The following is a 25769-nucleotide window of genomic DNA, read 5'->3' as shown; positions in this document are numbered from 1 at the left end:
TGGCTCCTAAGCAACAAGCACACTAGAAAAACCAAAATCATGTTTTGACAACAAACAATCAACGTAATAAATAAAAATAGCAGCAGAATATTTTTGTTTAAAATGTCCACTGCCTTTGCACGAGATCTTTATGATAACATTTACACAACTTCTTCACTTTTTCAAATTTTTTTTTCCTGTTTTGAACTCATGAGAATGTCTAGTACTTGCAGTAGCAACACTAAATTAAAACAAAGTGATTTAGCAATCATACAGGCAAGTAATAATAAATTATGTAGCACACAATGACTGTACAACACACACACATTCTTATCAAATTGTTCTGCTCATAAAATCACTGCACAAAAATAAACATTTAAAAATTGTTCAGGAACTTGTTTGGAAATAAAAAAGTTTCAAAATCAATGCCTTCAATCTTAACTGTATTCACAAAAATAGAATATATAAATTTCTTTTAAGATACAACTCAATGTTGTAACTGTGAAATTAAGCACAGCACCAAAGTGTCTCTTGAGCCACAGATGACTCGGAAAGCTAATATTTGTGGTCCCATGGAACCTCACAGCCTGCGAATGTGTAAAAATAAGTTTTTTGAAACTAGCTTTTCAACCAACAGCTGTTAAACTGTTCTGTGTCACGTGTTTAGGTCTGAAATCTGCATTCCTGTAACAGAATTGCTTGAGTTAGAGCAAAAAATTCAACAAAATGCCATAGAATTAAGCAAACAAAACATTCATCTGAATAAGTTAGAGCAAAAAATTGAACAAAATACAGTATCATTCAGTGAACAAATCATTCTTATGAACGATCAAAAGTACACTACAAATTCTGAAAACGATGAACCCTCTGTGAATAAAAACTTAACTAAGTAGAACAAATAGTATATACTACTTTTCAGTATACTGTCCTCTGCAATGAGTAACCTAGCACAATAATGGATAACTTAAATTGTCACATCACACTCAAAACTTTAATTCCATAACAACATATGCTCATCATGACATATTTATTGACCCGTTCCAATTTTTTGGTTTCAAAAACGATAGAATAATTCACACAAGTTTAAGTCTCCTCCATTTGAATTTACCATTATAGTTTTTAATTTTGTGAAGAAGAAACACAGACTAAAGTTAGTAATTAATTTGAAGGAGGACATTGTCCCACCAGGCTATATATTATATTACTTTATTCTCACTACTGGTTTTGGGTAAGGCCTGCTCTCAACTGCAACAATACCAACAGATGTGGATACATTGTCCTTGTCTTATCACTCAGGCGCTAAGCGAATTTGTACGTCATTGTAATCAACACTGCTCATCTTGAAATGTGTAGCTACAAATTTCACTTAAACACACTTCCTCATGGAACTGACACACGATTTTTTGAAGATACGAGGATAATGTACCTACATCTATGGCTAAATATTCACTTGGCAATGGGCTGTGCTCATAACTGGTTGTGCAAGATAAAGTAATTTAATATACAGCATGGTGGAACAATTTATTCTTCAAATTCATTGAGACTGTGATGCTCATTTAAATGAAAATGATCAATAATTTATTGTTGCCACAATTTCTTGGCAAGCTTATGATTACACTCTCCCCTCTAATTTGATATTAATCTACCACTATGACTGCCAACATTGGCAGTGATGTGGTGTAACGAATAACTAAATTCTGCATGACCCACTGAAGTGTCAGAACATTGATGCTGTTGATAACCTCTTGAATGGCTGTTTTCAGCTCAGCAATGGTTTTGGGGTTATTGCTGTACACTTTGTCTTTAATATAGCCCCACAAAAAGGAGTCGCATGTGTTCAGATGTGTAGAATATGGCAGCCAATCGAGGTCCTTGCAAATGGGAGACTAGTGGCTAGAACTTTTTAGACAACTAGTGACTTCTACCGATTCAGAACTAAGGAGTGTGTACGCCAAAAATAGTTTGCCCAATAATAAGTCACTTACAGTGACATGATACACTGTGAGCCACCCAGCAATGAATGGCGGAGGGTACTTCTGGTAAAAATGAATGTCTGTATGCCTATACAGAAGTTCTAATTTCTCAAATTTTCTCATGGTCATTTTGCGAGATGTATGTGGGAGGAAGTTATACATTGCCTGACTCTTCCCAGAAAGTTCTTCTTCTTCTTCTTCTTCTTCTTCTTCTTCTTCTTCTGCTGACTAGGGTTTCCCCTGTTTGTCTGCCTCTTTCTGTGAATGTACTGGCCCAACTGCTGTCCCATCTACTGGGTGGTCACCCAGGTAGTCGTTTCCCTTGCAGTTGCCCATGTTCACAAATTTTAGCTAGTCTTGAGGAGTCTATCCTTTCCACACAGTCCCTCCAGTTTCCTTTTCCTGTCTTCATCCATTTGTTTATATTTTGTATTCCGCACTTCTCACTTATCAATATGTTTGTTCTTTTTTAATGTTAGCTTTAGTTTTATATTTATCATTTTTGCCCTAGTTTCCCTTGCATATACCAAAACAGGACACACCACTGTTTTATACTTTTTTATTTTCTCCTCAGTTGTCATAAATCTGTTTCTCCATACAGTACTTTGCAGGCATCCAGCTACCCTTACTGCCTTTGCCACTTGATTTTTTTACTTCCATGGGGAGAGTCTTTATTGTTGGTGGTAACAGTCTCTAGATAATTAAACCTCATCATCTGTTGAACTGACACACCATCTACGTCTAATTTACATCATGCAGGTGCTTTTGATATTACCATAGTTCGTGTTTTTTTTTTTTTTTTTTTTTTTTTTTTTTTTTTTTTTTTTTTTTTTAAATGAGATTTCCATCTTATATTGGTTAGCTATTTTATTAAATTGGTGAAGTAACCTTTGTAAACTATCCTCATTATTTGCTATCAATACAGCATAACATATAATATTTATTTATCATTTTATAGCCTATCTATCTTTCTTACATCATCAATGGTGTGGGCATTATTAAGTTGAACAGGAGTGGGCTTAGTGAGTCTTCTTGTCTAATTGCTTATCCAGTATAATCTCATCAGCGAATCTTCTGTGTGTTTTAATTCTTGTTTTATTACCTGTACATATACCTTCTGTGATTTTCACTGATTTCATTGGTGCTCTCTTGTCAATTAAGATTTAAATTATATCTTTTTTCTAATCCTATCAAAGGCCTTTGAAAAGTCAATGAACCACACATAGGCTGTGTTGTTGAACTGTATCGATTTCTCCATAATATGCCTTAAAGTGAAAATAGCACCGACTGTGCTCTGCTTTTTCCTGAATCCTTGCTGTTCATCTGCTATTAATACTGCCTTCTATCTCTAATCACGATTTTAACAGTTTTAAGGCAGTATCAAGCAGGCAATTCCCTGGTAATTATCTAACACAGTATAGCCCCGCTTTAATGTTCCCGGAATTAATGTTTCCCCACCATTTATAGCATTTTTTATCATTACCATCAAATTTCCTACACCCTCAATGTTAATTTACACCCAATTTTGCATCAACGTATTTATAACTTTCCTGCGATTTATGCATTACGAAAAAATAGTTGTCGAGAAAAAAAATGACACTGGCATGATGTTGGCCATCCAGTAGCGTTTTCAAATATTACATGTTTAAGTTTCTCGACACAAGAGCACTCTACTTAGCAGATTTGGACCAGCAAACTTGTAAAAGTTTGAACAATTCATGCCGTATCTCCCGCTGCCAAGCACTACTTGGCGTGATGGCTGATGGGAGTAACTAGATTTGTTTGAATAAAGGTATAATGACCATTCACAACCATTTCCAAACACTCTACCACACAAATGCACTTTTGTGATTGTTGTGATCATCATTACACCTTTGTTGAACCATATTTAGCAAGTTTCGGCGTTTGGCCTCTTTTAATGCTAGTTGGCACATTCACTTTGCATTGCTCAAATGTTTTTAGTTTGAACACAATGCTGGTTACATATTTTTTTCATGTTGGCAAAAACGTGTTTTGAGAATTTATTCTTATTGTCAGGAGCAGTATTTTTTTATTATTTTTTGTGATGTTACACAAACAGTGTGAGTGATAGTTTGCGTTTGTTTGCTTTTCTACATAACTGAAGAGGTACAGTACCTGATGACCAGAACAAGATGACTGCAGTGCATGAGAAGCAGAATAACATATATTCAAACACCACACAAAATACTTATACATATTTGCACTTGACAACGAGAAAAAATTCTCAAAATACATCATTAAGCATGAAAAAATACGTAGCTAGTGCAGTATTTCATTATTTAAATAATGAATGACAGCTGCAGGCTTTCCAAAAGCATCAATTCCAGTTACAGCAGTGGTTGTTATTAGATAATAAACCTTTATTAGGTAATAGAAAAGTTCCTGACAAGTCTTTTGATGCCCGTTTGTACAGATATCATACATAAAGTGCAAAAAGAAGAAGTGATGATGATGATTATGATGATGACTATGATGACGATGATGATGCAGAAGATGAAAAAGGAAAAGACATACAGGTGTGAACAATACTAGGAGAAGGATAGACTGATACTCACTGTAAAGATGACCTGTTGAGATGCAGACAGGCACAAGAAAAATACTGTTATATATACAGCTTTTGGCCAAAGCCTTCTTCATCAAAGAAAATTTAAACACACTCAAATTTAATGGGTGATCTTTATGATGAGCAGCATTTTATCGTTTTCCTAATGTTGTTGATATTCCAACCTGGAGTTTCCACTGTTTGATACACAGATGGAAGTTAGTAGTTCCTACCCACCACCTTTTACACATTACAACAATAAAAATTCTTTTACAGAATAGAAAGAATTGTAGAGAAAAACTTCCTGAGTTTGTTTCAAATTTTACTTTGCTGTCTGTCAGACATTTTGTATCACTGCTTAAGTGAACAGAAATTTTTGTTCCTGCATTGTGCACCACCTTTTTGTGCTAAAGACAACATTAAAGTGGAGTAAAGCATGGCACTTTTCCTTATGGTATTTTAGTTATGTACATCAATGTTCCTTTTGAACTGTAGTGAATTATTTACAACAAACTTCATCATGGAATAAACATACTGTGAAGCAGTAGTCAGCTTGTGATGCCATGCAACTGGCTGGCACATATACATTCACTTCACTATCACAGTTACTTCTACACCTATATATACATACTTCGCAAGTCACCAAATGATGCATGGTGGAGGGTACCTTGTACCATGGTCAGTCATTTCCATTCCTGTTCCACTTGCAAACAGAGCGAGGGAAAACAAGGGTCTGTATTCCTCTGTACATGCCCTTTTTCTCTTATCTTCATGATTCTTATATGAAATGTTCATTGCCAGCAGTAAAATCATTCTGCAGTCAACTTTAAATGCCTGTTCTCCAAATTTTCTCATTAATGTTTCACTAAATGAAAGTTGTCTCCCCTCCAGGAAGGACCAGTTCAAAAATGTTTATCCTGCACAATCAACGTATCTTATGGCACTTCCTCCCCCACTTTTCCCTCATACTCTTTTACCCATGTCAGTATTTGCTAACTGTGATACGCACTGTATACAAATCTTGCACTTGGCCACTCCTGGTGCCCCTCTTAGCTTGGCGCGCTAAGTAGCCCTTATTAATTGTTATCAGTCCCGTATATAAATCACAATGTTGTGGTGTCTCTCTCAGCTTGACGCTTGCATTAAATCATCTGCAGATTTTGATATTCTTGTCCAGTTCCAACAAATTCTTCGTACCTCAAACACATTTCTCTTTAAGTAGCACATTAGCATGCCTTTCCTCTGATACACACCATTTTCTTCTCCCAAAATCATTGTGCATTGTTGTTTTGCTGAGAATGTTCACTCAACAATTTCCGATTTTTGAGGAAATTCTATCTCTCATGCTGCTCATGGTTATAAAAATGTGAATCTTCATATTCTCTTCCTGCTGACTACTTTGCTTGATGAGCAATAATGAACAACAGAAACTGACAGGAACCAAACAATATAATACGTTTATCACCAATATGTTACAGAAAGCATTTGTGTCTTCGAAAGTCCACTAAAAAGTGTGTTAAAAATATTTGTTAAATAAAATGATCCTACTCTATCATCATCTTTTGAAATTTGCAATATATAAATTTTGTATGCATTTTATGTCAGTCATTATGGAATATTATCTTCAAAATAAAAATATGCATCTGAATAGCTGAATTATTTCTTTGATTGCATGAATGCAAAATAAATATCATATTGGCAGCACAATAATGTTATTCACGTGTCATGCATTCAATGAATACAATCATCTGCAAAAATGTTTAAGAAGAAAACTGAAATCAATTATACTAAACACACACACACACACACACACACACACACACACACACACACACACACACACACGAGCTCGCAGAGAGAGAGAGAGAGAGAGAGAGAGAGAGAGAGAGAGAGAGAATCAATTACAGCCTGCATTTGAATGAACTATTTCATTTTGAATATAATTATTTTAAGTAAGTTGAAAAGGAAACAGTTTCATTTCAAGTTTGGCTCAAAAGAACTTTGCTGCAGTTAGATTGCAAACTTGAATAAAATTCACTGAAATGCAGAAGCGTTGAAAGGCACAGAACTTGCCAGCTTTTGGAGTAATCCTTTTTTTGAGTTAGAGTACAAATACATACAGAAAACACACACATACACATGCCTATGCCCCGATAAGGCACTGGCTGGACATACAGGGTGTTTATAAAAGAATATCGGGGTTTTAACGATATATAATATTTATTACATTAAACTTACAGTTATAAATGATGTGTCAAATGAAAGAGCAACTCAAACAGTTTTACCAAGAACCTTGTAAATGTTCAATGTGAGTACCATTTGTCACACAGCACACGTAAAGTCTATAGCAGAGTCCTTCCCAAACATTGATAAGTGCGTCCTCAGTGATTGTAGTAACAGCTGCTTCAATCCGGTTTCTTAATTCAGGGAGGTCTTCTGGTAGCGGAGGCATGTACACAGAATCCTTGATGAAGCCCCAAGGGAAAAAATCGCATGGCATGAGGTCGGGTGAACGTGGAGGCCACGCAAAGCAAGCCCTGTCATTGGGCCCATTGCGGCCTATTCAGCGCTTGGGTTCAGTGAAGTTCATTGGTTCTTCCCAGAGTTGGAAGAAGATGAGCCAGAGAACTTCATTTTCCAGCAATATGGTGTGCCACCTCACTGGTATAGCAAAGCACGCAATCGGTTGAACTTCATTGTACCCAAGCGCTGGCTAGACAACAATGGGCCCAATGACAGGGCTTGCTTTGCATGGCCTCCCCGTTCACCCGACTTAACGCCACGCGATTTTTTCCTTTGGGGATTCATCAAGGATCGTGTGTACGTACCCCTGCTGCCAGCAGACCTCTCTAAATTAAGAAACCGTATTGAAGCAGCTGTTGCTACAATCACTGACGACACACTTATCAACGATCGGGAAGAACTCTTCTATGGACTTGATGTGTGCCGTGTGACAAATGGTGCTCACATTGAACATTTATAAGGTTCTTGGTAAAACTCTTTGAGTTGCTCTTTCATTTGACATATCATTTATAACTGTAAGTTTAATGTAATAAATATTATAAAGCATTAAAACCCTGATATTCATTTATAAACACCCTGTATAATGCTACAGCTGCAGTCTGAAAGGTGGACTAGGTTGAGGTGGATTGTGTTGGGTGAAGTGGGTAGAGTGAAAGAGACACGGGAGACAGAGAGAGGGGTTGAGGTAAGCAGTTAGAGGTTCAGAAGGAGGCAGTCAGTTTGACAGCTTGGAATGCTAGAGGGAGGGGTGGCAAGCGGATGGGCCAGGCATGTTATGTACAGTTGTTGGAGACCATGGGGAGTGACATGGTAACATGAATTGGTGTGAGCTGACAGGACAGAAGAAGGGAGGGTGTGTGGACAATGGGTTGCTGGAGATTGAGGCCACAATGTTTACACGAGCGAAGGATGTGCTGCAAGGATAACTACCGTTTGCATACTTCAGAGAAGCTGGTGGTGGAAGGAAGGATCCATATGGCTCAGGTTGTGAAGCAATCATTTTGAGCATGTTACGCTCAGCTGCATGTTGGGCCACAGGGTGGTCCACTTTGCTCTTGGCCACAGTTTGGTGGTGGCCATTCATCCTGGTGGACAGCTGGTTGGTAGCCACAGTGACGTAAGAAAGTGTGCAGTGTTTGCAGCAGAATTTGTATGTGGCATGGCTGCTTTGACTGGTGGCCTGGCCCTTCATGGGGTAGTATAGTCCCGTGACAGAACTGGAGTAGGAAGTACTACCAAGTTTTCTTTTTGTGCAAGCTTGCTTTAGTTTTAGACCCAGAACTTCTGCATTTTAGTTAGCATTACATTCTGCCTCAACTTTTCTACGAATTTTAATATAAACATGTTTCTTTATTATCCATTCATTGAAATTATCATTACTATCACAAAATAATCCATACATTTTTAGTCAATTCTTATCATTATCATCATCATCATCATCATCATCATCATCATCATCATCATCATCATCATCATCATCTAAGACTGATTATGCCTATCAGCGTTCAGTAGTCAATTCTTAAGAAAAATAAAATAATTAATGCAGATTTTAGTAACTGTAAATAATAATGGTTGTAATTTATGTTCCATTCATGAAAGAGTATGTGATACATTAGACGTTGCCTTATATGATAATGAGAAACAAGGACAGAAATGTTAAGCACAACTAGACATTTGTCGACAAATGTCAGAGTGCTTTCCACAGACAGCTGACTGACACTACAGTACCTAGAATGTCTACCTTCTTCATCATTTGTACAATTATAAAATTACAATATTTACAGGCAGAGCAGTTGCAGTTGCAAATCAGAAAAAGGATTATTTTTAAAAAGCTTACAAAACTTTAGTAACAAATGTAATTTTTTTGGTCATGTAAAATAGGGAAATCATGCTTATCTGGTATTTGTTTCTATGGTAACGGAATCATAACTGTGACTATAAGAACATACCAATAAATTAACATTCGGCTACAAGAAGCTCTAGTTGAGGTCTTTGCTTTTCTTCTTCTTCTTCTTCTTCTTCTTCTTTAGTCCCAACAATAATGACAGAAGCACCACTTATGCATTACAATGACAAAGCTGATGGTATTGCACAAAAAACACCAATATGGCATTCATCAAAGCAGCAACACTTGAACTGACATGATTCTTTATAAAACAGAAACTACAATCCCATTTCTATCTACTCATAATTGTTATTTCAAAACCTCTACTCAATGTTTTGCCAATGTACAAGTAAGATTCATGATAAATAATTAAATCTTTGCTTTGAGATGTACAAGCGATGTTTACTGTTGTGTGTAACACTGAAGAAAACAAATTGATTTGACTCGCTTTTATTAGTTTGATGAATCAAGGGTCCACAGCTTTTATAAAAATTTTAATGTGATAAATACTGTTGATAGCTATCAATGTATTTATTAGCTGCAATGGCAATTTTTATGATTTGTTATTTTCAACCATACATATCAAATCTATGTTTATCTGCCTTCCAATGCTTGCATTTGAGATCAGAATGTCAAATGACACAATATAAATAACCGACTTACAATGTGTAATTTTTTTTTTTTTTTTTTTTTAACAGTTTGTCTCTTACAACATTAAATAGGATCTTACTGATTTTGTTTCCTTGCAATATGTTCTTGTGCACCAAAGCATTTAAAAACGACCAGCTGTTGACACTGCAGTCTTAACTACTAAATATTTAGAGTCATAAGCAATAAGTATTAGATTCACAAAATTCTCTTTTGTTAACTACAAATGAATTCTAAATTCAGCAAAATTAGACAACAGCAACTCATTTATAAGCCAGCAAAACCAATAAAACCCATAAATAATTCAAAATTTTGTCAACACAGCAAAAGATAAAATAAAGGAAAGCAAGTGACAATCACTATCACACAGTAAGTGCATACCACTACAACTGTAATTTTGAAAGAACGATTATCACATACTCATTACCACACTGCAAATTACTGCTCAACCTGTAAATTATGACAGCAGTCAGCTGTCTGAGGTTACCTGAAGATGGATGATGTGGAAGTAGACCGTGACCATGACACAAGGAATCCCTCACCTCGCCGTGCAGCGACTTTGTGATCCAAGACAGCACGTACGACATCTTTCGGAAACAGTGTTGTCTCCACAACCCGCCAAACAAACCTGAAACAGTAAAATGAGATTGAAGCAACTTTTTTTAAAATAATATTCTGAAATATCACTGTTGCAAATGTCATTGTCAGTGGCTGCCCCCAAGAAAAATATCTAAACTAGAAACTGATCACATGAAATAATAAAAAATGAGGATATAATGCTTAAACAGAAACACATAATGAACTCTTCAACACACTTAAATAAGATAAAGCAAAGCTACTGTATAGATAATGAAATATTCCACAAAATGCAATTAAAGCATTTTATCAATCTCTCCCTTGTTTCTTCATTGTCATTGTTTACCTGGGTAGAAGCGCCATAACAGTTGAAAGGAAGACTGATGCCCAGTATATGCTTGTAACCAATTGTCTGTTGGATGACCCAATAATTACTTGGTAGTCCAAAGCATTGCAGACAGACTGTGTTATATACAAGTGAAAAAACATAGAAGGCAGTGATTGACAACAGGATAGATGCAAGATGGATCACAGTCTGGAAATAAACAAAAGCCAATATCAAAGATATTATCCAGTAAGCAATTAGTGCACGTCACTCTGGTTTTAAGTACCTGATAATCAAAAACAAATCGTATTTTTGTTCTTCCATAAATGTCCGAAAGAAGACACCAAGATAATGGGCAAGGGACACTACATCTGTAATATGTGGATAATTTGAGAATTTCGGTCTGACAGGAGATTTGCTAGGGTAGTCTGTGCAGTTGCAATGACCACTGTGTCTGGATGGTCAGTGGTCAGAGCATCTGTCTTAGTAAGCAGAAGACCCAGGCTCAAATCCTGGTCTGGTATAAATTTTCAAATTTCCTCAGTGATTTCAATCAACATCCATTTGCAGCCAAGGTCTGTAAAATTTGTATTACTTAGCATAATACCCAACTAAATTGTGTTGGAATAATTAAGGAGAGAGAAGGGGGAGGGTTCTCTCTCTCTCTCTCTCTCTCTCTCTCTCTCTCTCTCTCTCTCTCTCTCTCTCTCTCTCTCTCTGTGTGTGTGTGTGTGTGTGTGTGTGTGGTGTGTGTGTGTGTGTGTGTGTGTGTGTGTGTGTGTGTGGGGGGGGGGGGGGGGGGGGGGGGGGGGGCGGCGCTTGCATGCACTGCTAAACACAAATAAATGCTCTTGAGAACATGGAGATCACTGAAGAGCCACACTTTACCATTACCATTAACCACTATGATTGATTCTATGTATCACACACAAAATACAATTTGATGAAATGTTATGAGAAGAATTTTACATCTACTTACCCAAGATCTGGTTTCAATAGCTACATGGCACAGCATCACAAACATACAAGAGGTAGTCACAGTAGTGCCAAACTCCCAGATACCAACTTCTGTGTTATGGTAAGCCTGAAAATTTATCATACAGGATATTAATGAATGATGCAAAGGTGAAAGGAGAAGATAAGGTATATCCAAGGAACGCCTCGTGAAAGAGAAACAGTAAACATAAACCTAATCTGTGAAAAGTAATGTGAATTCTAAACCAAACTTTTGAAATTTATAGTTATGCTAGTTATCAAGAATTTAAATGTAATATAGTACAGGCTACAACAAGAGAAACAGAACTGTAAGTGAAAGAGGCAAAGATAAAACCTGGAAATGACTAACACTGGAACAGAATACGTTATGAACCGAAATGGAACTCGCTATTGGAACACATATGTGTTCTGGGCCATAACTGAGATTCAGATCTTCACATTTTGTAGAAAGTTACTTGATTCACCTGAACATCAATTACTGACTTAAAGCTTAATCTATCGATGCCTCCCTTCCACTTAGGGGTTTGTTCCTGAATGAAATTTTCATAGTGAACTGTTTTGTGTAGCAATAACAGTTTCCAGGTAAATTAAAACTATGAGTCAAAACAGCAAAGGAAACTGGCCTTCTGAAGCCTTGAACCAATCCACAAGGCGCATCTCAAGTCCCATTGTTGGTCAACTGTTCTCCATGATAAAAATTTGAGTTCAAGACCTGCTAATTGCTCATTTTACCCTGCCAGTAATATTTTCTCTTCTTGGATCCAGCCTCGTTACATACACAAACAGCCACAACCTGCTGACTCACACTGAAGATGCTCAACTGAGTAAATACTGACAAACACTCTCTTAACTTTATTAGTGTGCTCTACTGTGCAAATGTAGTAATTTCAGACATCATCTAGAAATCAGCATTCTGATTCTCAACACTTTATGGCACCAGTTGTCTCCTCCGGTGTTCACTTCGTTGGTTCATTAGTAGCCTCTCTCTGCCTTGCAGCATCCAAAGATTACTTAAAATTTCAACACTTTGTTCACAGGAAGACCACTAAAGCTTTATTTAACCTTATTATTTCCTTAATTTTCTGTCTCAAACACATTCGCATGTGAGTTAATGGTGATGAGAAACAACTTTATTTGCCAATGCAGTGTTGGAATTTTACAAATACATGCCCTGATAGGCTTTACAGGAGGCCTGTGTCTATGTGAAGAAGAAGAAGAAGAAGAAGAAGAAGAAGAAGAAGAAGAAGAAGAAAAAGAAGAAACAACAAGTGACTAAGACTTCAGACAGCATTAAATTCATCACAAAATGCTTCATGTGTGAAACAATGCTGACATAAGCTAAGGTAATTGTTTCAAAATGAACAAACATATCTGAAGCTAGTCAATATTAATCACAACTAATTGAAAAATTATTGTGACTGAGACAAGTAATTAAGGAGATAGAACAATTTCTTTTAATATTCAAGTACTTCAAGACACCATTTTAACGATTCATTCTCTCTCCTGAAGAAAACAGAGAATGTCTGTCCCATTGGGCTTCAGTCTAGGTTTGTTGTTTTGACATAAGTGATATAGATTTGGGGAAGAAGGCACTTACTTTCATTTAATCTCTCTATTAAGCAATTTATGGGGGACATTGCAACATTCAACTTGTAGTCAAGGGAAACATTCTAAAGCCTTGGCTGGAACAGCTGTGTTAAATTATGGAAGACAAGTTCAACAAACTCTGGTGCCAATCTCTTCTTTGTGTGCATGCATCTAGCACCACTGTCTACTACAGTATACATTAGCTGGCACAGCGCACAGCTTGTAAAGCAGAGTGTCAATTATTTCTTGCCTGTTCTGTTCCAGCTCTGGATCAGAATGTGGTGCCAGTTGTAACCAGTAATTGGTGTGTGATAATTGTCATCTCACTTGGGCAGCTGGCTGCAGCTATGTCCTCCTACTTCTCTTTCATCCTAGCCAAATGGCTGCTTCCGCCTTGGTGCACACCGCTCACATACTCACAGATGGGGTGCACCAACCCCACCCACTGGCAGTTGCTTGAACTGTGAGCCAAGTTCACAGTCACACAGAGCTTGCTCAGTGCTGGTTTCTCCTTGTGTGCAGGATGGTTTGCCAACAAACACCTTCCATGACCTCTTTTCCAGCTGGAAGCAATGTATCTCCACAAAGATTCTGCATCCCCTCCAGCTGGCCACATGTTGACTGCCCACTGCTGAAGTTTTTGCATTGCGGAGGTTCTCTTTTGCCACTAGTGTAATTGCCAGCTCATTTCACAGAAGTGGTCTCTTACTGCAGTACTTGGCCAGTTAGCAGTTGAAGCACTGCACGGGGATGTCTTATTTGCATGGCACTGGTTCCACTGTCATCATAACATTGGGGGCTCCTTTAAACTGAAGCTGTCAGTATTCCCCTTATGCCAGCAAGATCCCAAGAACTGCTGCACTGGTATTTGGTGCAATCAGAAGTAGCTCTCAATCCTAAATCTGCAGTAATTTCAGGTAAAATATCCAGTGCCACCAGCCAGGGTGAGCCTCTGATGATGGGTTTAATCATTTCCCATCGCTTCAGTTCACCCCAGGATGTGTTAAGAGCAACATATGCAACTAGACTCTTCCTTGTCACCAGCAGATAACCTCTGTAACAATAATAAATTGTTAACACCTTGCCATAGGCACTGGAATACACCATCCACTCACTCCTTGAGGTCTGGGCAATTTCCTTCCTCTGCTCTTACTAGAACAAATGTCCATTGCCTTCTACATACTTATCTTGATGACTGGCAGTGGTGGTGCATTCTAGATCAAGAAAATTAGTGGTTGATGACTCTTCACAGTCCTCAGACGTACTGTTTGACACCACTAGATGGTGGAGTGGGATTTGGCTGTTCACTTTTTGTTGCGGCTTCCTCTCCTTTTCCTTAGATTCTTTCAGTGGCACCTCTGAAAGCTTATCTGCTTCCAGTAAGTAAGAGAGAACTTGTTACTGTCTAGACAAAGACACACTTTCCTACTCTCCTAACTTTTGCCCTCCACAAAGCTCTCTCATTGAGCAAACCATAAGTACAAATAGTTAATAATCAAATTAAGACATTCTGGCAGTCGTATCAGATTGGGTGTGAAGAGCAATTTCAGGAATAAAGGGAAAGGTGTTGGAGAACACAGTTTTTCAGTGGATGTACTGCAAAGTAATACAAATGCAACATGTAAAAATGTTTACAAAATTTCTGTAAAATAAGACAATTCTGCAAGACTGAAAGAGAGATTTAAGTACCCTACATCTTAAGAAAGAGGCACACATGATATAAAAAAATCTGTAGATACATCAGGCTTCTTTCCATTATTTACAAGATAATTACTGAAACTCTCAGCAAATGAAAAAAAATTTAATCCTGCCAGAGTTCATCCTGGCATCAGAAGATGATAAAACATACTGGACAATGTGCAAGTAGTGAAAAAAAATTTTGAAAGGAGCAATGGGTATTAATTGTCACATGGTCTGGAAAAAAAGTAATAGAACAAGTTTAAGTAGACCTAGAAATAAATTACGATATAACTTAACATACAAAGAACACATCAAAAATAAAACTGTACAAATGGAAAACAATGACACAGAACCAATTGTTGAAATTTTATATTTTGGACAGCTGAAGGCAGTGTCTGGTCAGCAAAAGAAATAAACACAACAGTACACATGTCATGAGGTGCTTTTAGCAAACTAAATAGGGTTTTTGAAACTAAGATCCCAAGGGGGCTGGAAAAGAAAGGTTATGAATAGGGCTTATCACCATCATGCAGTAAGACAGAATTTTATGGTGAAAAGCCTTCAAAAACCTTAATGTTGCTCACTGCGCAATTTAGAGAGGCATGTTGGGAGTTCCTGAGAGAGACAATACAAAAACAAGTTGATCACGAAACAGATTGGACTGCTATGAAACTGAAACTTACATTAAGGTGAGAGATGGAGCCAGGGGAATGGATGCACTAGCAACATGGATACATGTCGCTTAAGGGTGTGATGCATGAAACGTGTAGAAGAGTCCTTTATCTGGAGGTACGTGACAAGTGGCTGCTAGTGGTAAGGGTGATGATAAAACATATTATTTATAGAACTTCAGAATATATACACTCTACAGAAATATCATATTGGCAAAAACCAGATCCCCCCCCCCCCCCCCCCAAAAGAAAAAAAAAAAATAAATAAATAAATAAAACAAAAATAAAAAAATGCGTAGCCCCAAGCCAGGTGTGGTATAATTTCATGTGTTAGCGTGATTGAGATTTAACTTACATATTCAGTAGTTACCAAATGGCAATTAAGCTTTTGCTTCTGGAGTACACACGTTTTTGAAGTAATGAGGCCAGAGGTTTGACTATTCTTTGGATTTCTCAAGCACTAACATTCCCATTTAGGATAATCAAGTAAAGCTTTTATACTTGAGCAATAGGTTTGTCTCTTATAAGAAACCATCAGGTATCATATTTGCTTACAGCAATAACTTAATATTTGAAAATGCCACTTACATTAAGTGTGTTCAACAGATTAGTCTTGTGGATTGAGGCCACAATGTTTCTGGTCTGACTGTAATGTTAATATCAGTCATCAAAAGGAAATATTACTGGCTGTGTGACCGGATGATATATATGTCAGACAGAGCTAAAAGGGTATTGGTTTATCAAAAATTTTCATTGAAGTATCGTCTATAAAATTCAAATGAATTATCTAGTAAATCTAAACAAGCAACACATGTAGAGTACAATTAGTGTTTTTATTTATTACTTTTTCAGATTATACAAATTTTATAAAAATGCCTGTTAGAGAGAAAACAACTGAAGAAATTTTTAAAAATGTTTTGTTTTACTGATGATTACAAATGATGTTTGTTCAAAAATTTGTACAATAAGAAGCCACCAAAGTCTTTGATCATTTGCATAACAACATAACATGTCCGGCATGCAGAAAGCAAATTTTAAACTTGAACTGAATATTTTTCCTTCTGAACAGCAGCTTCTATTCTGTGGGCACTTAAAACAAAAACAATGGAAAGCCCAGCCACGAACTGTTGATACTTAACACTAGTCACATGTACAACCAAGAAGACAATATATTTACTTTTGTTGTTCAAGTTAAATATACAGTATTTCAGTAGTGGCACATATAGCACAAGCATTTATTTTTGTTGGTTGGTATAACTGGAATCAAACATTTCCATCTTCATTTCTGGTGACCAGGCCAAGATCTGGGGAGGGGGGGGGGGGGGGGGGGGGGCAAATCAGGATATATGCCCCAGGTGGCAATTTCAGGTGGTGCCATATTCATATTCTTGAAGCAAAAACCTGTTCCACAAAGCACCCAGCACTCAGCACATCTTGGTCTATAGATTATTCATATGATTTTGAAATGCATACCAGTTTGTTTTTGAACATTCTAAGTTGATTTTTGAATGCATGCATAGTGTACATGAAGTCTCTGCCAGGGGAATCCCTATAAAAAAAATTTCCCCACAGACAAAACGGAATAGGGCTGTACGAGCTGAGCTGAACAAACTCTAATGGGGAATGCCAATCGCTGTTTGTTCATGTGGTTGATTAGGTGAGCAAATGATCAGCGCTGTTATTATTATTAGCGAAACCCATAGATTCAGATTATCAGAGTGGAAATAAATGACTAACAGGAATAACAGGTAAGAAAGATTACATATTATCTTGTTGATGTATCCTAGAAAATGAATTTTAACAGAAAATTTTTACCACATTGCTAAAACACTAAGGGCCAGTACTAAAGTCCCTAATTAGGAGCCACTTAAGCCCTATTCTCAGAATAGTGCAGAAAACACATTGTACAAACATGTAATAATGCCCAACCAGAGAACAAACACAGGATAACTGAACCGCTGATTCTGGCAGGGTTAGTGAAGTTAACCAGAGAATAAGTTTTTACAATGACAGGAAATAGTTGCAAAGCTAGTGATCACAAGGTAGTTTGTTAGAACAAGGAAAGAGAAGAAATGGGGACATCACACAAATTATATGGAAGAATATGACGATTCCAAATTTATATAAAAATTCCGTACTATTACTTTCGATTTCATGCTTGATAAACAGGAGTGTATGAAGGAAATGTGAAACTATTGCCTAACATAAAACTTTTTGCTTGTAGTAGGCCTAATAGGCATTTGATATTTGTACTTTGTGAATTATATTCTGTCATGTTATTTACGTAAATGAGGTAGATAAAAATGACCATTTGTGCCAAACAGTCTCGCTTATTTGACATGTGTTACAATTGCTGCAATATTAGAAAAGCCTATTTTGTTTTATCTAGCAGACAGTGACAAAATAGACATAATCAAATCAAGAAACCATGCCAGTCTTAGGTACTATTCATATTAACAGCTTTTTCAGTATTAGACAACTGTATTTCGATTTTTCATGTAGCAAAACGTTTGATGAAATTTGATGAGGTAACAGATTCTTTCGCAGAAAGGAAAGTACACCATGTATAGCTGTAGCAAAATTAGAGAGAAAAAAATGCTGGAACCTATGGATTGAAGAAATGTGTACTGTCTTATATGTCTCTTGTCTTTCCTGGTTTTATATTTCCTATCTTTAAGTTTATGTCACACAAAAGAAAAAGTTATTAGCTAATTGGCAATGAAGAGTGCAAATTTTCTGATGAGCCAGTATCACGTTTTTGCCCCGGTTCGGAAATACCATAGATCCAGGGCTGCTGGTGACTAATGTATATGCCACTGTTCTTCATAAATGATCGGCAAGTAGGTACACACACACAGCCTATTTATACATAATGAAGTTTACAAACCACAGTATTCTGACCAACTGTACAAATAATATATGAAACAGAGAAATTAATTAATTCAATAATAAGAATTTCTTAGAATCAATATATTTTGAACCATGCCTTTTCTTTTAAAATATTGGCATATTCATGTAGAACATCTTGTTTCACAATTATATGTATCTTCAGTCTTTCCTTAATCACAAAACTGATTGATAGTATCCTCCTTAGAATGTGAATTTCTCTCAAAGATGGAGGAAGGTATTGTGACTTTTGGTTTGTCTAGTTTGCAATCAAATGGAAGCTAAGCACTATTTATTCTGAAGATAACTTACTGCTTCACATATGAAGAAAATGACTATGCTCTGATACAGAGAATCTGCCATTGTAACCCAGAAAGAATGAGGCTGGTAGACCAATCCAAGGCGTCCTTGGTTATAGAGCGATGGCTGAGCCAGCAGGATCTGCTCTGGGACATCTTGATCATATACACCTGAAAAAAGAAAATGTCTTGTTGAATAATATCTGTTACATTTATCATAAATGTGTTCTGTCCCAATATTCCCCCCGATTCTAGGTGTTTAAGGTAAACAGTAGGTGTAAAATATTACTGCTGTAATAACTGGGGATTCTAAGTGATGCCCCAACTCGTAAAACAAGTACCCAACAAGATGTCCGTATCACATAACACGAAGCTGTAGAGAATTGTCAGCAGAACATGGCTGGTTCTGAAACTGATACCCAATAGACTGTTTACTCATAATGGACAATTGTTCACCAAGCAAAATGGGTACTGGTAATCACTACAAAATATTCACTTTTTTTGCATTTATGGCACTACAGGAATTAACAGACTATGAATGCAGAATGGTAGCTGGGACTAGACGCATGGGATATTCCATTTTAGAAATCATTGGGGAATTTAATATCCACAATCGACAGCATCAGGAGTGTGCCAAGAATACCAAATTTCAAGCATTATCTCCCACCACAGATAACACAAGGACCGACAGCCTTCATGTAAAGACTGAGAGCAGCAGTCTTTGTGTAGACTTGTCACTGCTATCCGAAAAGCAACACAATATGGATTAACCACAGAAACCAATGTAGGATGTATGATAAACATGTCCATTAGGATATTGTGATGAAATTGGGCATTAATAGGCTACAGCAGCAGACGACCAACACTACTGTCTTTGCTAACAGCACGACATCACCGTACCATGCCTCTCCTGGACTCGTGACCATACTGGTTGTAACCTAGCCAAGCAGAAAACCATGGTTTGGTCAGATGAGTCACAATTTCAGTTGGTAAGAGCTGATGGTATGGTCTGCCTACAGCGCAGACCCCATAAAGCCATGGAATCATGTTGTCAACTAGTCACTGCACAAGCTGGCAGTGGCTCCATAATGGAGTGAGCTGTGTTTGAGTGAAATGGACTGGGTCGTCTGGTCCAACTGAACCGATCACAAGCTGGAAACGGTTATGTTAGCTACTTGGAGACCATTTAAAGCCATCAAAAGATGGAATTCTTATGGATGACAAAGTGCAATGTCAATGGGCCATAGCAGTTCACGACTGGTTTGAAGAACATTCTCAACATTTCAAGCAAATGATATGGCCAATCAGATCACCCAATATGAATCCCATAAAACATTTATGGAACATAATCGAGAGGTCAGTTTGTGCATAAAATCCTGAAATGACAACACTTTCACGATTATGGACTGCCATAGAGGCAGCACAGCTCAATACTTATGCAGGGGATTTCCAATAACTCGCTGAATGTATGCCACATGAGTTGCTGTACTATATGGGGCAAAATGAGGAAGACATGATATGAGAAGGTATCCCACAACTTTTGTCACCTCAGAGTGCAGTATAGAAATTTACAAAACATTTAAACAGAGAAACTTCCACAGTAGGGATATAGCACTGATAAAAAAGGAAATTACACTTCATCATAGTATTACTCCTCACTAGAAGCTTTTATGTAGTAACTGCTATTTTTGGGTAACAATGTGGAAAACATGCATTTAGAACTGTAGACTACAGATTAAATCAGGTACTTAAGTTTATGGCAAACATGTCTCAACCAAATTATTTATGTTTAAAAATATTGTAAATAACTACACATTACACAGTTTGCTTGATGGATTTCCTGTTCATTACATAAATTATTTAAATCTACACACAATGAAAACCTGTTGGATTCTGACTGTTACAAAAAGAAAAGGCTTATCGTTTAGTAAGTTTTAAGGATGAAAAATTTCCATTAGATGGCAACTAGCAATTTAAAACTGATCCTCACTGTATAACCACTGCTGAGAAATTTCTAAAAATAAAATATCTGTATTTGCAGATTTTTCATAGTTAAGAACATCATACATAGCATACAACTTATAAACGAGTAAAAAATAGATTGCCATTCATCGCACAGTCTGAACTGGAAAAGAATGATACAGAGCACTTTTTGTTTTATTTTCCAAAGTAATTAACTCTTTTTTTGAAGATCAAGACAGTAAAAAGAAGTAACAAGTATCCAAAATCCTCCTCAGACCAGTGTTCTGAAAAATCAATGATTTGTTTTCCTACCCATTTTACAGCCTTCACAAAAGAGTTTGAGGCTTAAAAACCCAAGAAAAGCCTTTCTTGCAGTTACTGCCAATTCACATTAATCCCCCCCTCCCCAGAATGTGAATATTGGACATACCACGTAATTTAAATTATTCTAAACTGTACGTGCTGGAAATGTATTAATTTGCTTTATTAATAATAGTTTAAAGCCAAAACGTACCAATAGCTATAGGAGGAAGTGATGTGAAGAGAAGGTTATAGAGCATCAGGTACATTTGGTCAATCATCACTGCTCCAGAGAAACCACAATAAAGCTGGTACCAAAAAATAAGAAATACAAAAGTCTGAAACAAAAGCATAAATAATTTGGAAAGTTATTCATGTCCTCAAATGAGTCTTAAAGAACAGATCACTGAGTTATCATTCAAACTCACAGCATTTTTATAAAAGAAATATAGCACCATCCGAGCTAAACGGTCATAGCACCAGTGTCCATGCACCAGAAGCAGCCTACCAAGGAACTTGAATCTTGATAAGGCAAAGTCAGATGCCATCACAGCCTGCCGACCTTCCTGGCCAGATATACCAATTCCAACATCAGCTGTCTGGATCATTGATACATCATTAGCACCATCACCTAAAACAGAAGACGGATTCACTTCATAATGACTACTAAATGAAAGTACCACAGAAAAGACAATAACAATACATCTCAGATCCATTACCAGCACAAAGTGATCGAGAAGATTCCATACAGAATCACCACTGACAGAGAAACTTTCAAAAATCAGTTAACAAAGAGTGCAGTCAAAAACCATCTATTTTTCTGAACGTAAAAACTCAGAACTGTTATCAGTGATTGTTAGTTACAAATGCTACTACAGAATGTACAGGAGGTAGCTTTTCATCCTTTTATCTTATGCTAAACAATAGTCAAACAAACAGTTCTAAAAATGAGGAAAAGTTCTATGAAGTCATGTGTCAATTCAGTTCAAACAACTGCAGTAATATTGCATACACTCCTGGAAAAAATTACATTTTACACAACCTAGGATACATTCCCAAAGATATTGCTTCAAAACAAATCACTCAAAAAGGACTCAAAGTATTTGTGACTATTCTTGGTTAAAATGATATACTTGAGGTACGAATTGAATTAAAATGACCTACTGTATTTTCCCATTTAGTAGGTGTAGTACACAATTATTCTACAATTTAACATCTTTGAGAACAGTTTACTAAAATGAGAAAACACTGAAGACATCTCACATGATTCAGTTTCAGAACTGTCAATGAGGAATATGCAAATGAAATTATCATATGTTTGCTTTCTTTATAGGAAATGCTTCTTTGCTACCCATCCTTTCAACCAAAGCCCCAAACTGTGCCTCTCCCAATTCTTATCAACATACAATGGCAACTGGCCCCCCCTCACCATTTAACTAGCCATTGGTCACATTCCAGGAATTCCTTATCTCCAACTTGGCCTCACCATCCTCCCCACAGGTCCCTTCCCACTCACACCACCCTCTCACCAGAGAAAGGACAGCCATTCACAACCCAAAAAGAGACCCTGACTTAATCATCCTCCCTGCAGACAAAGGCTCTGATACTGTTGTGATGAATCACAGTGACTACCTGACAGACATCTTTTGCCAACTGCCTGACTACTCCAACTACAGCTTTGCCATAGTGATCCACTCTAGGGAGTTCAACATAACCTCCAATTCTCACTCACATTCTTAAGCCCACCAAGAATCCCCCCCCCCCAAGCATCTAACTTCCCAAAATCCATAAAGGCAACAGCCTTTGAAGACCCAATGTAGTTTATTTGCTGAAAAAAGTTAAGCAATTCTGCTTACTCCTGCTCTTTCCCCATTAGTTTTTATGATTTTTTTTAACAATTCTGCTTCCTCTTGCTCTTTCCCCAGTGCTTTTTATGCTAAGGGAACTGTAGGTTTCTGTCACTGTGTCAATCAATCTGATAAGTTAGTGCCATTTAGTAATTAAGCATGAATACATTGTTTGTAGATTTGTGTCATTGTGTCAGTCAATCTGATAAGTTGGTGCCATTTAGTAATTAAGCATGAACGTATTGTTTCGATAGCCAGTTCAGACTGAGTATGACTCATTATTAGTGTTTACACAAGTGAAGATAATGGCCAATATTCTTTCCAAATTGGTTCAAATGGCTCTGAGCACTATGGGACTTAACATCTGAGGTCATCAATCCCCTACAACTTAGAACTACTTAAACCTAACTAACCTAAGGACATCACACACATCTATGCCCGAGGCAGGATTCGAACCTGCGACCGTAGCCGGCTAATAATATCTTCAGAAATGAATTTAATAAGAGAGTGGACGTCTCACCTGCATTCCATTTAAATAAAACAAGGAAAAACATTAACACAGAATATACTGTTTTCAACCAAAGCAAACAACATCCTTTCCTTTCAGCTGTTTATCACAAAAACAACAACATACCAATGGCAAGAGTCCGCATTTTTAGTTGCTCTTTGACAATTCGCACAATGTAGGCCTTCTGCAGAGGAGTAGTTCTGCAGCACAGAACTGACGTACAATACTGGGTCAATTTGAGGAAAGGTTTCTGCAGGTTAGAACGCCTGTCCAGAATATACCTGTAATGAAGAGAGAAACACAGTTCTAAATTATCATGCATTTTTCATCATTTTTTGTCAGAAGCCTGCTTCATTGAGATTATTGATGAAGACCTGAACTTACGTTAATGTCTTCCCATCAACCACCATAGCGTGCCTGAGGCCAGCTGAGGAACCTATATTACCATTACCAGCAGAAGGTCTTGTGAAGACACCAACCTGGTTCAGCCCCCTGGAACTAAAATATGTTATATCAAGATCATTGTTTGTAGAATTCACTAAAAAAACAGTAAGAAACTTGTATGACGTCACTGGAAAAACCCAAAGTAATTGGTACTGCTACCTCTGACACGACACTAGGGTAATCCAAAGTTCAGGATAGAATTGACATCCAAATATAATTAAACTAATCTACTGTAGCTGAAAATGACATCTGTTGCAATGGAATCCTCTGTGAGTTCTAAGTTTACCAAGCAGCTTTAACTAAGGCACAGTGCATCTGTTAGGACATAAAACATTATACTGCTGGACAAACACAAAAGCCAAAGTTAACTTAACTCACGCTATTACTATCCATTCTCAATCTGCTTAAAAGCTACCTATGCATTACATCAGCTGCAATCTCCCACTAGCAGCATTTTCACATGACATTCAAGCAAATAAAAAAGTTATCATTTTCCAACCAATGCAGTTCCTCAAAAAGCATGATCTGAGAAGGAAAGCCAATGTAATATGGATACGTTATTTGCTTCACTAGTTTCACTACATACTTCCTTCCACAATTAATACCAATTCGTTTTAAGCTTTTGTCTTTTACCACAGTCCTCTTACAATCTCTTCAGTACTCTGTGTTTCTACCTCATGCCATCAATTAACCTTCCCATCATTAGTAACCGTGACATAGGGTTTTAAACTTTAAGATCCCTACCTTTTGGAGCTGTACTACCCACTCACAGGCTAGCCTCTGCAAAACTTACTTTATTTTACATATGCTTCCATCTCAACCCTTCTTTACTTTTTTTGTACCATGTTGTCTTTCCAAATATTTGCAGTCTTTTAGCCAACTGCTTTCCTTGATGCAACACTTTGTATATGAGTTTCAGTCCTGAATGCCGAGTCTGTGGTGAAATACAGCACGCTTCCCTCCCCTCCCCTCTCCACCCCTCTACTCTCCTCTCCTCCCCTCCCCTCCCCACCCTTCCCTTCCCTTCCCTTCTCCTCTCCTCTCCCTGCCCCTCTCACTTCCCTTGTCTGGTTTCCTACTATCTCCGTGCAAATGCATTCTAATCTCTGCACTTCACAATACAGTTTTCTACAGCTTGGCTGCCATTTCACAAGCTTCTCTAAGTGTGCTTAAAAAGATTGGTGCTTTTATTCCTGGGTTTACTATGCCTAGAGTGTAGTACATTTTATTTTCAAGTTTATTTTCAAGACAGAACAGTCATCCTTCCCCTTTCTGGGAATGAAAAACAGGGGAAGGGAATGTTATAATGGAAATTCCTGAATTTGTTGAAGTAATTGTGCATAATGGTGGAAATTTGTTGGTGCAATAGTCTCATCACTTTCTTCACAAAAAGAGATTATACCACACACAGACAGAAAATATACTCACGTGCTTGACGACGATGTGCCAATAGAGCTTTCCTGTTGCACTTTGGAGAGGTAGAACAGAATGGCACTTTCTGCTTGATCTCGTGACCGAGCTGATAACTTAATTAGTTCCATTTGAGGCTGAAAGAGGCGTGCTGAATATGCTACATTGATAGCAGTCTCTGGTTTGTCACCTGTTAGCACCCAAACAACAATCCCAGCACTAATAAGTGCAGCAATTGTTTCAGGAACACCCTCTTGCAGTCTGTCTTCAATGCCAGTTGCTCCTGTAAAGAAATAAATTCTTACTTAACCATTTTTTTCCACCTCAGTGTATTTATGTTAAAGAAAATGATAAGTAAAGAGAGAAAAATAAATGCAAAGAATTAAATGTTATACAATTATATTCCAGGTTGCGATGCATAATACACTGAGTTAATCAGAAAGAAATTACAACTGAATGAAGATATTAAGAAATTGTCTTGCATGAGTCTGTAATGAGGGTAGTTAACAAGACAAAAACTTAATGGTCTACTTCCCTGTGTTCAGCACAATATTTTGGCAACCGACCCAACCATCATCTCAGATGTTCCAACTTTGGCTGTTATGTGTACTCACTACATGAACTCTAATCACACAGAAATATTGTTGGTCTTGCGTCTCTATCTGGTTTTGTGCTTCTGTTTACAGCAGTGAGAGACCAACAATATT

At 37.3% G+C, this 25769-nt stretch overlaps 1 protein-coding gene across 1 annotated transcript in view; it reads right to left on the bottom strand.

The window, feature by feature from the left end:
* Positions 1-405: 405 nt before the first annotated feature.
* Positions 406-25769, bottom strand: part of LOC126175289 (phospholipid-transporting ATPase VA) — a 361539-nt gene continuing 336175 nt past the window's right edge. The window contains 11 exon segments of the mRNA XM_049921954.1: positions 406-663; positions 10059-10199; positions 10494-10549; positions 10551-10682; positions 11452-11556; positions 18605-18762; positions 21068-21191; positions 21282-21484; positions 23335-23489; positions 23593-23706; positions 25081-25345. Coding sequence (XP_049777911.1) covers positions 606-663; positions 10059-10199; positions 10494-10549; positions 10551-10682; positions 11452-11556; positions 18605-18762; positions 21068-21191; positions 21282-21484; positions 23335-23489; positions 23593-23706; positions 25081-25345 — 1511 coding nt within the window. The 3' untranslated portion in view covers positions 406-605.

Source organism: Schistocerca cancellata, chromosome 3 (genome assembly GCF_023864275.1).
Source record: "Schistocerca cancellata isolate TAMUIC-IGC-003103 chromosome 3, iqSchCanc2.1, whole genome shotgun sequence".
Classification (NCBI taxonomy): Eukaryota; Metazoa; Arthropoda; class Insecta; order Orthoptera; family Acrididae; genus Schistocerca; species Schistocerca cancellata.
This window is presented reverse-complemented; position numbering and strand designations above follow the sequence as displayed.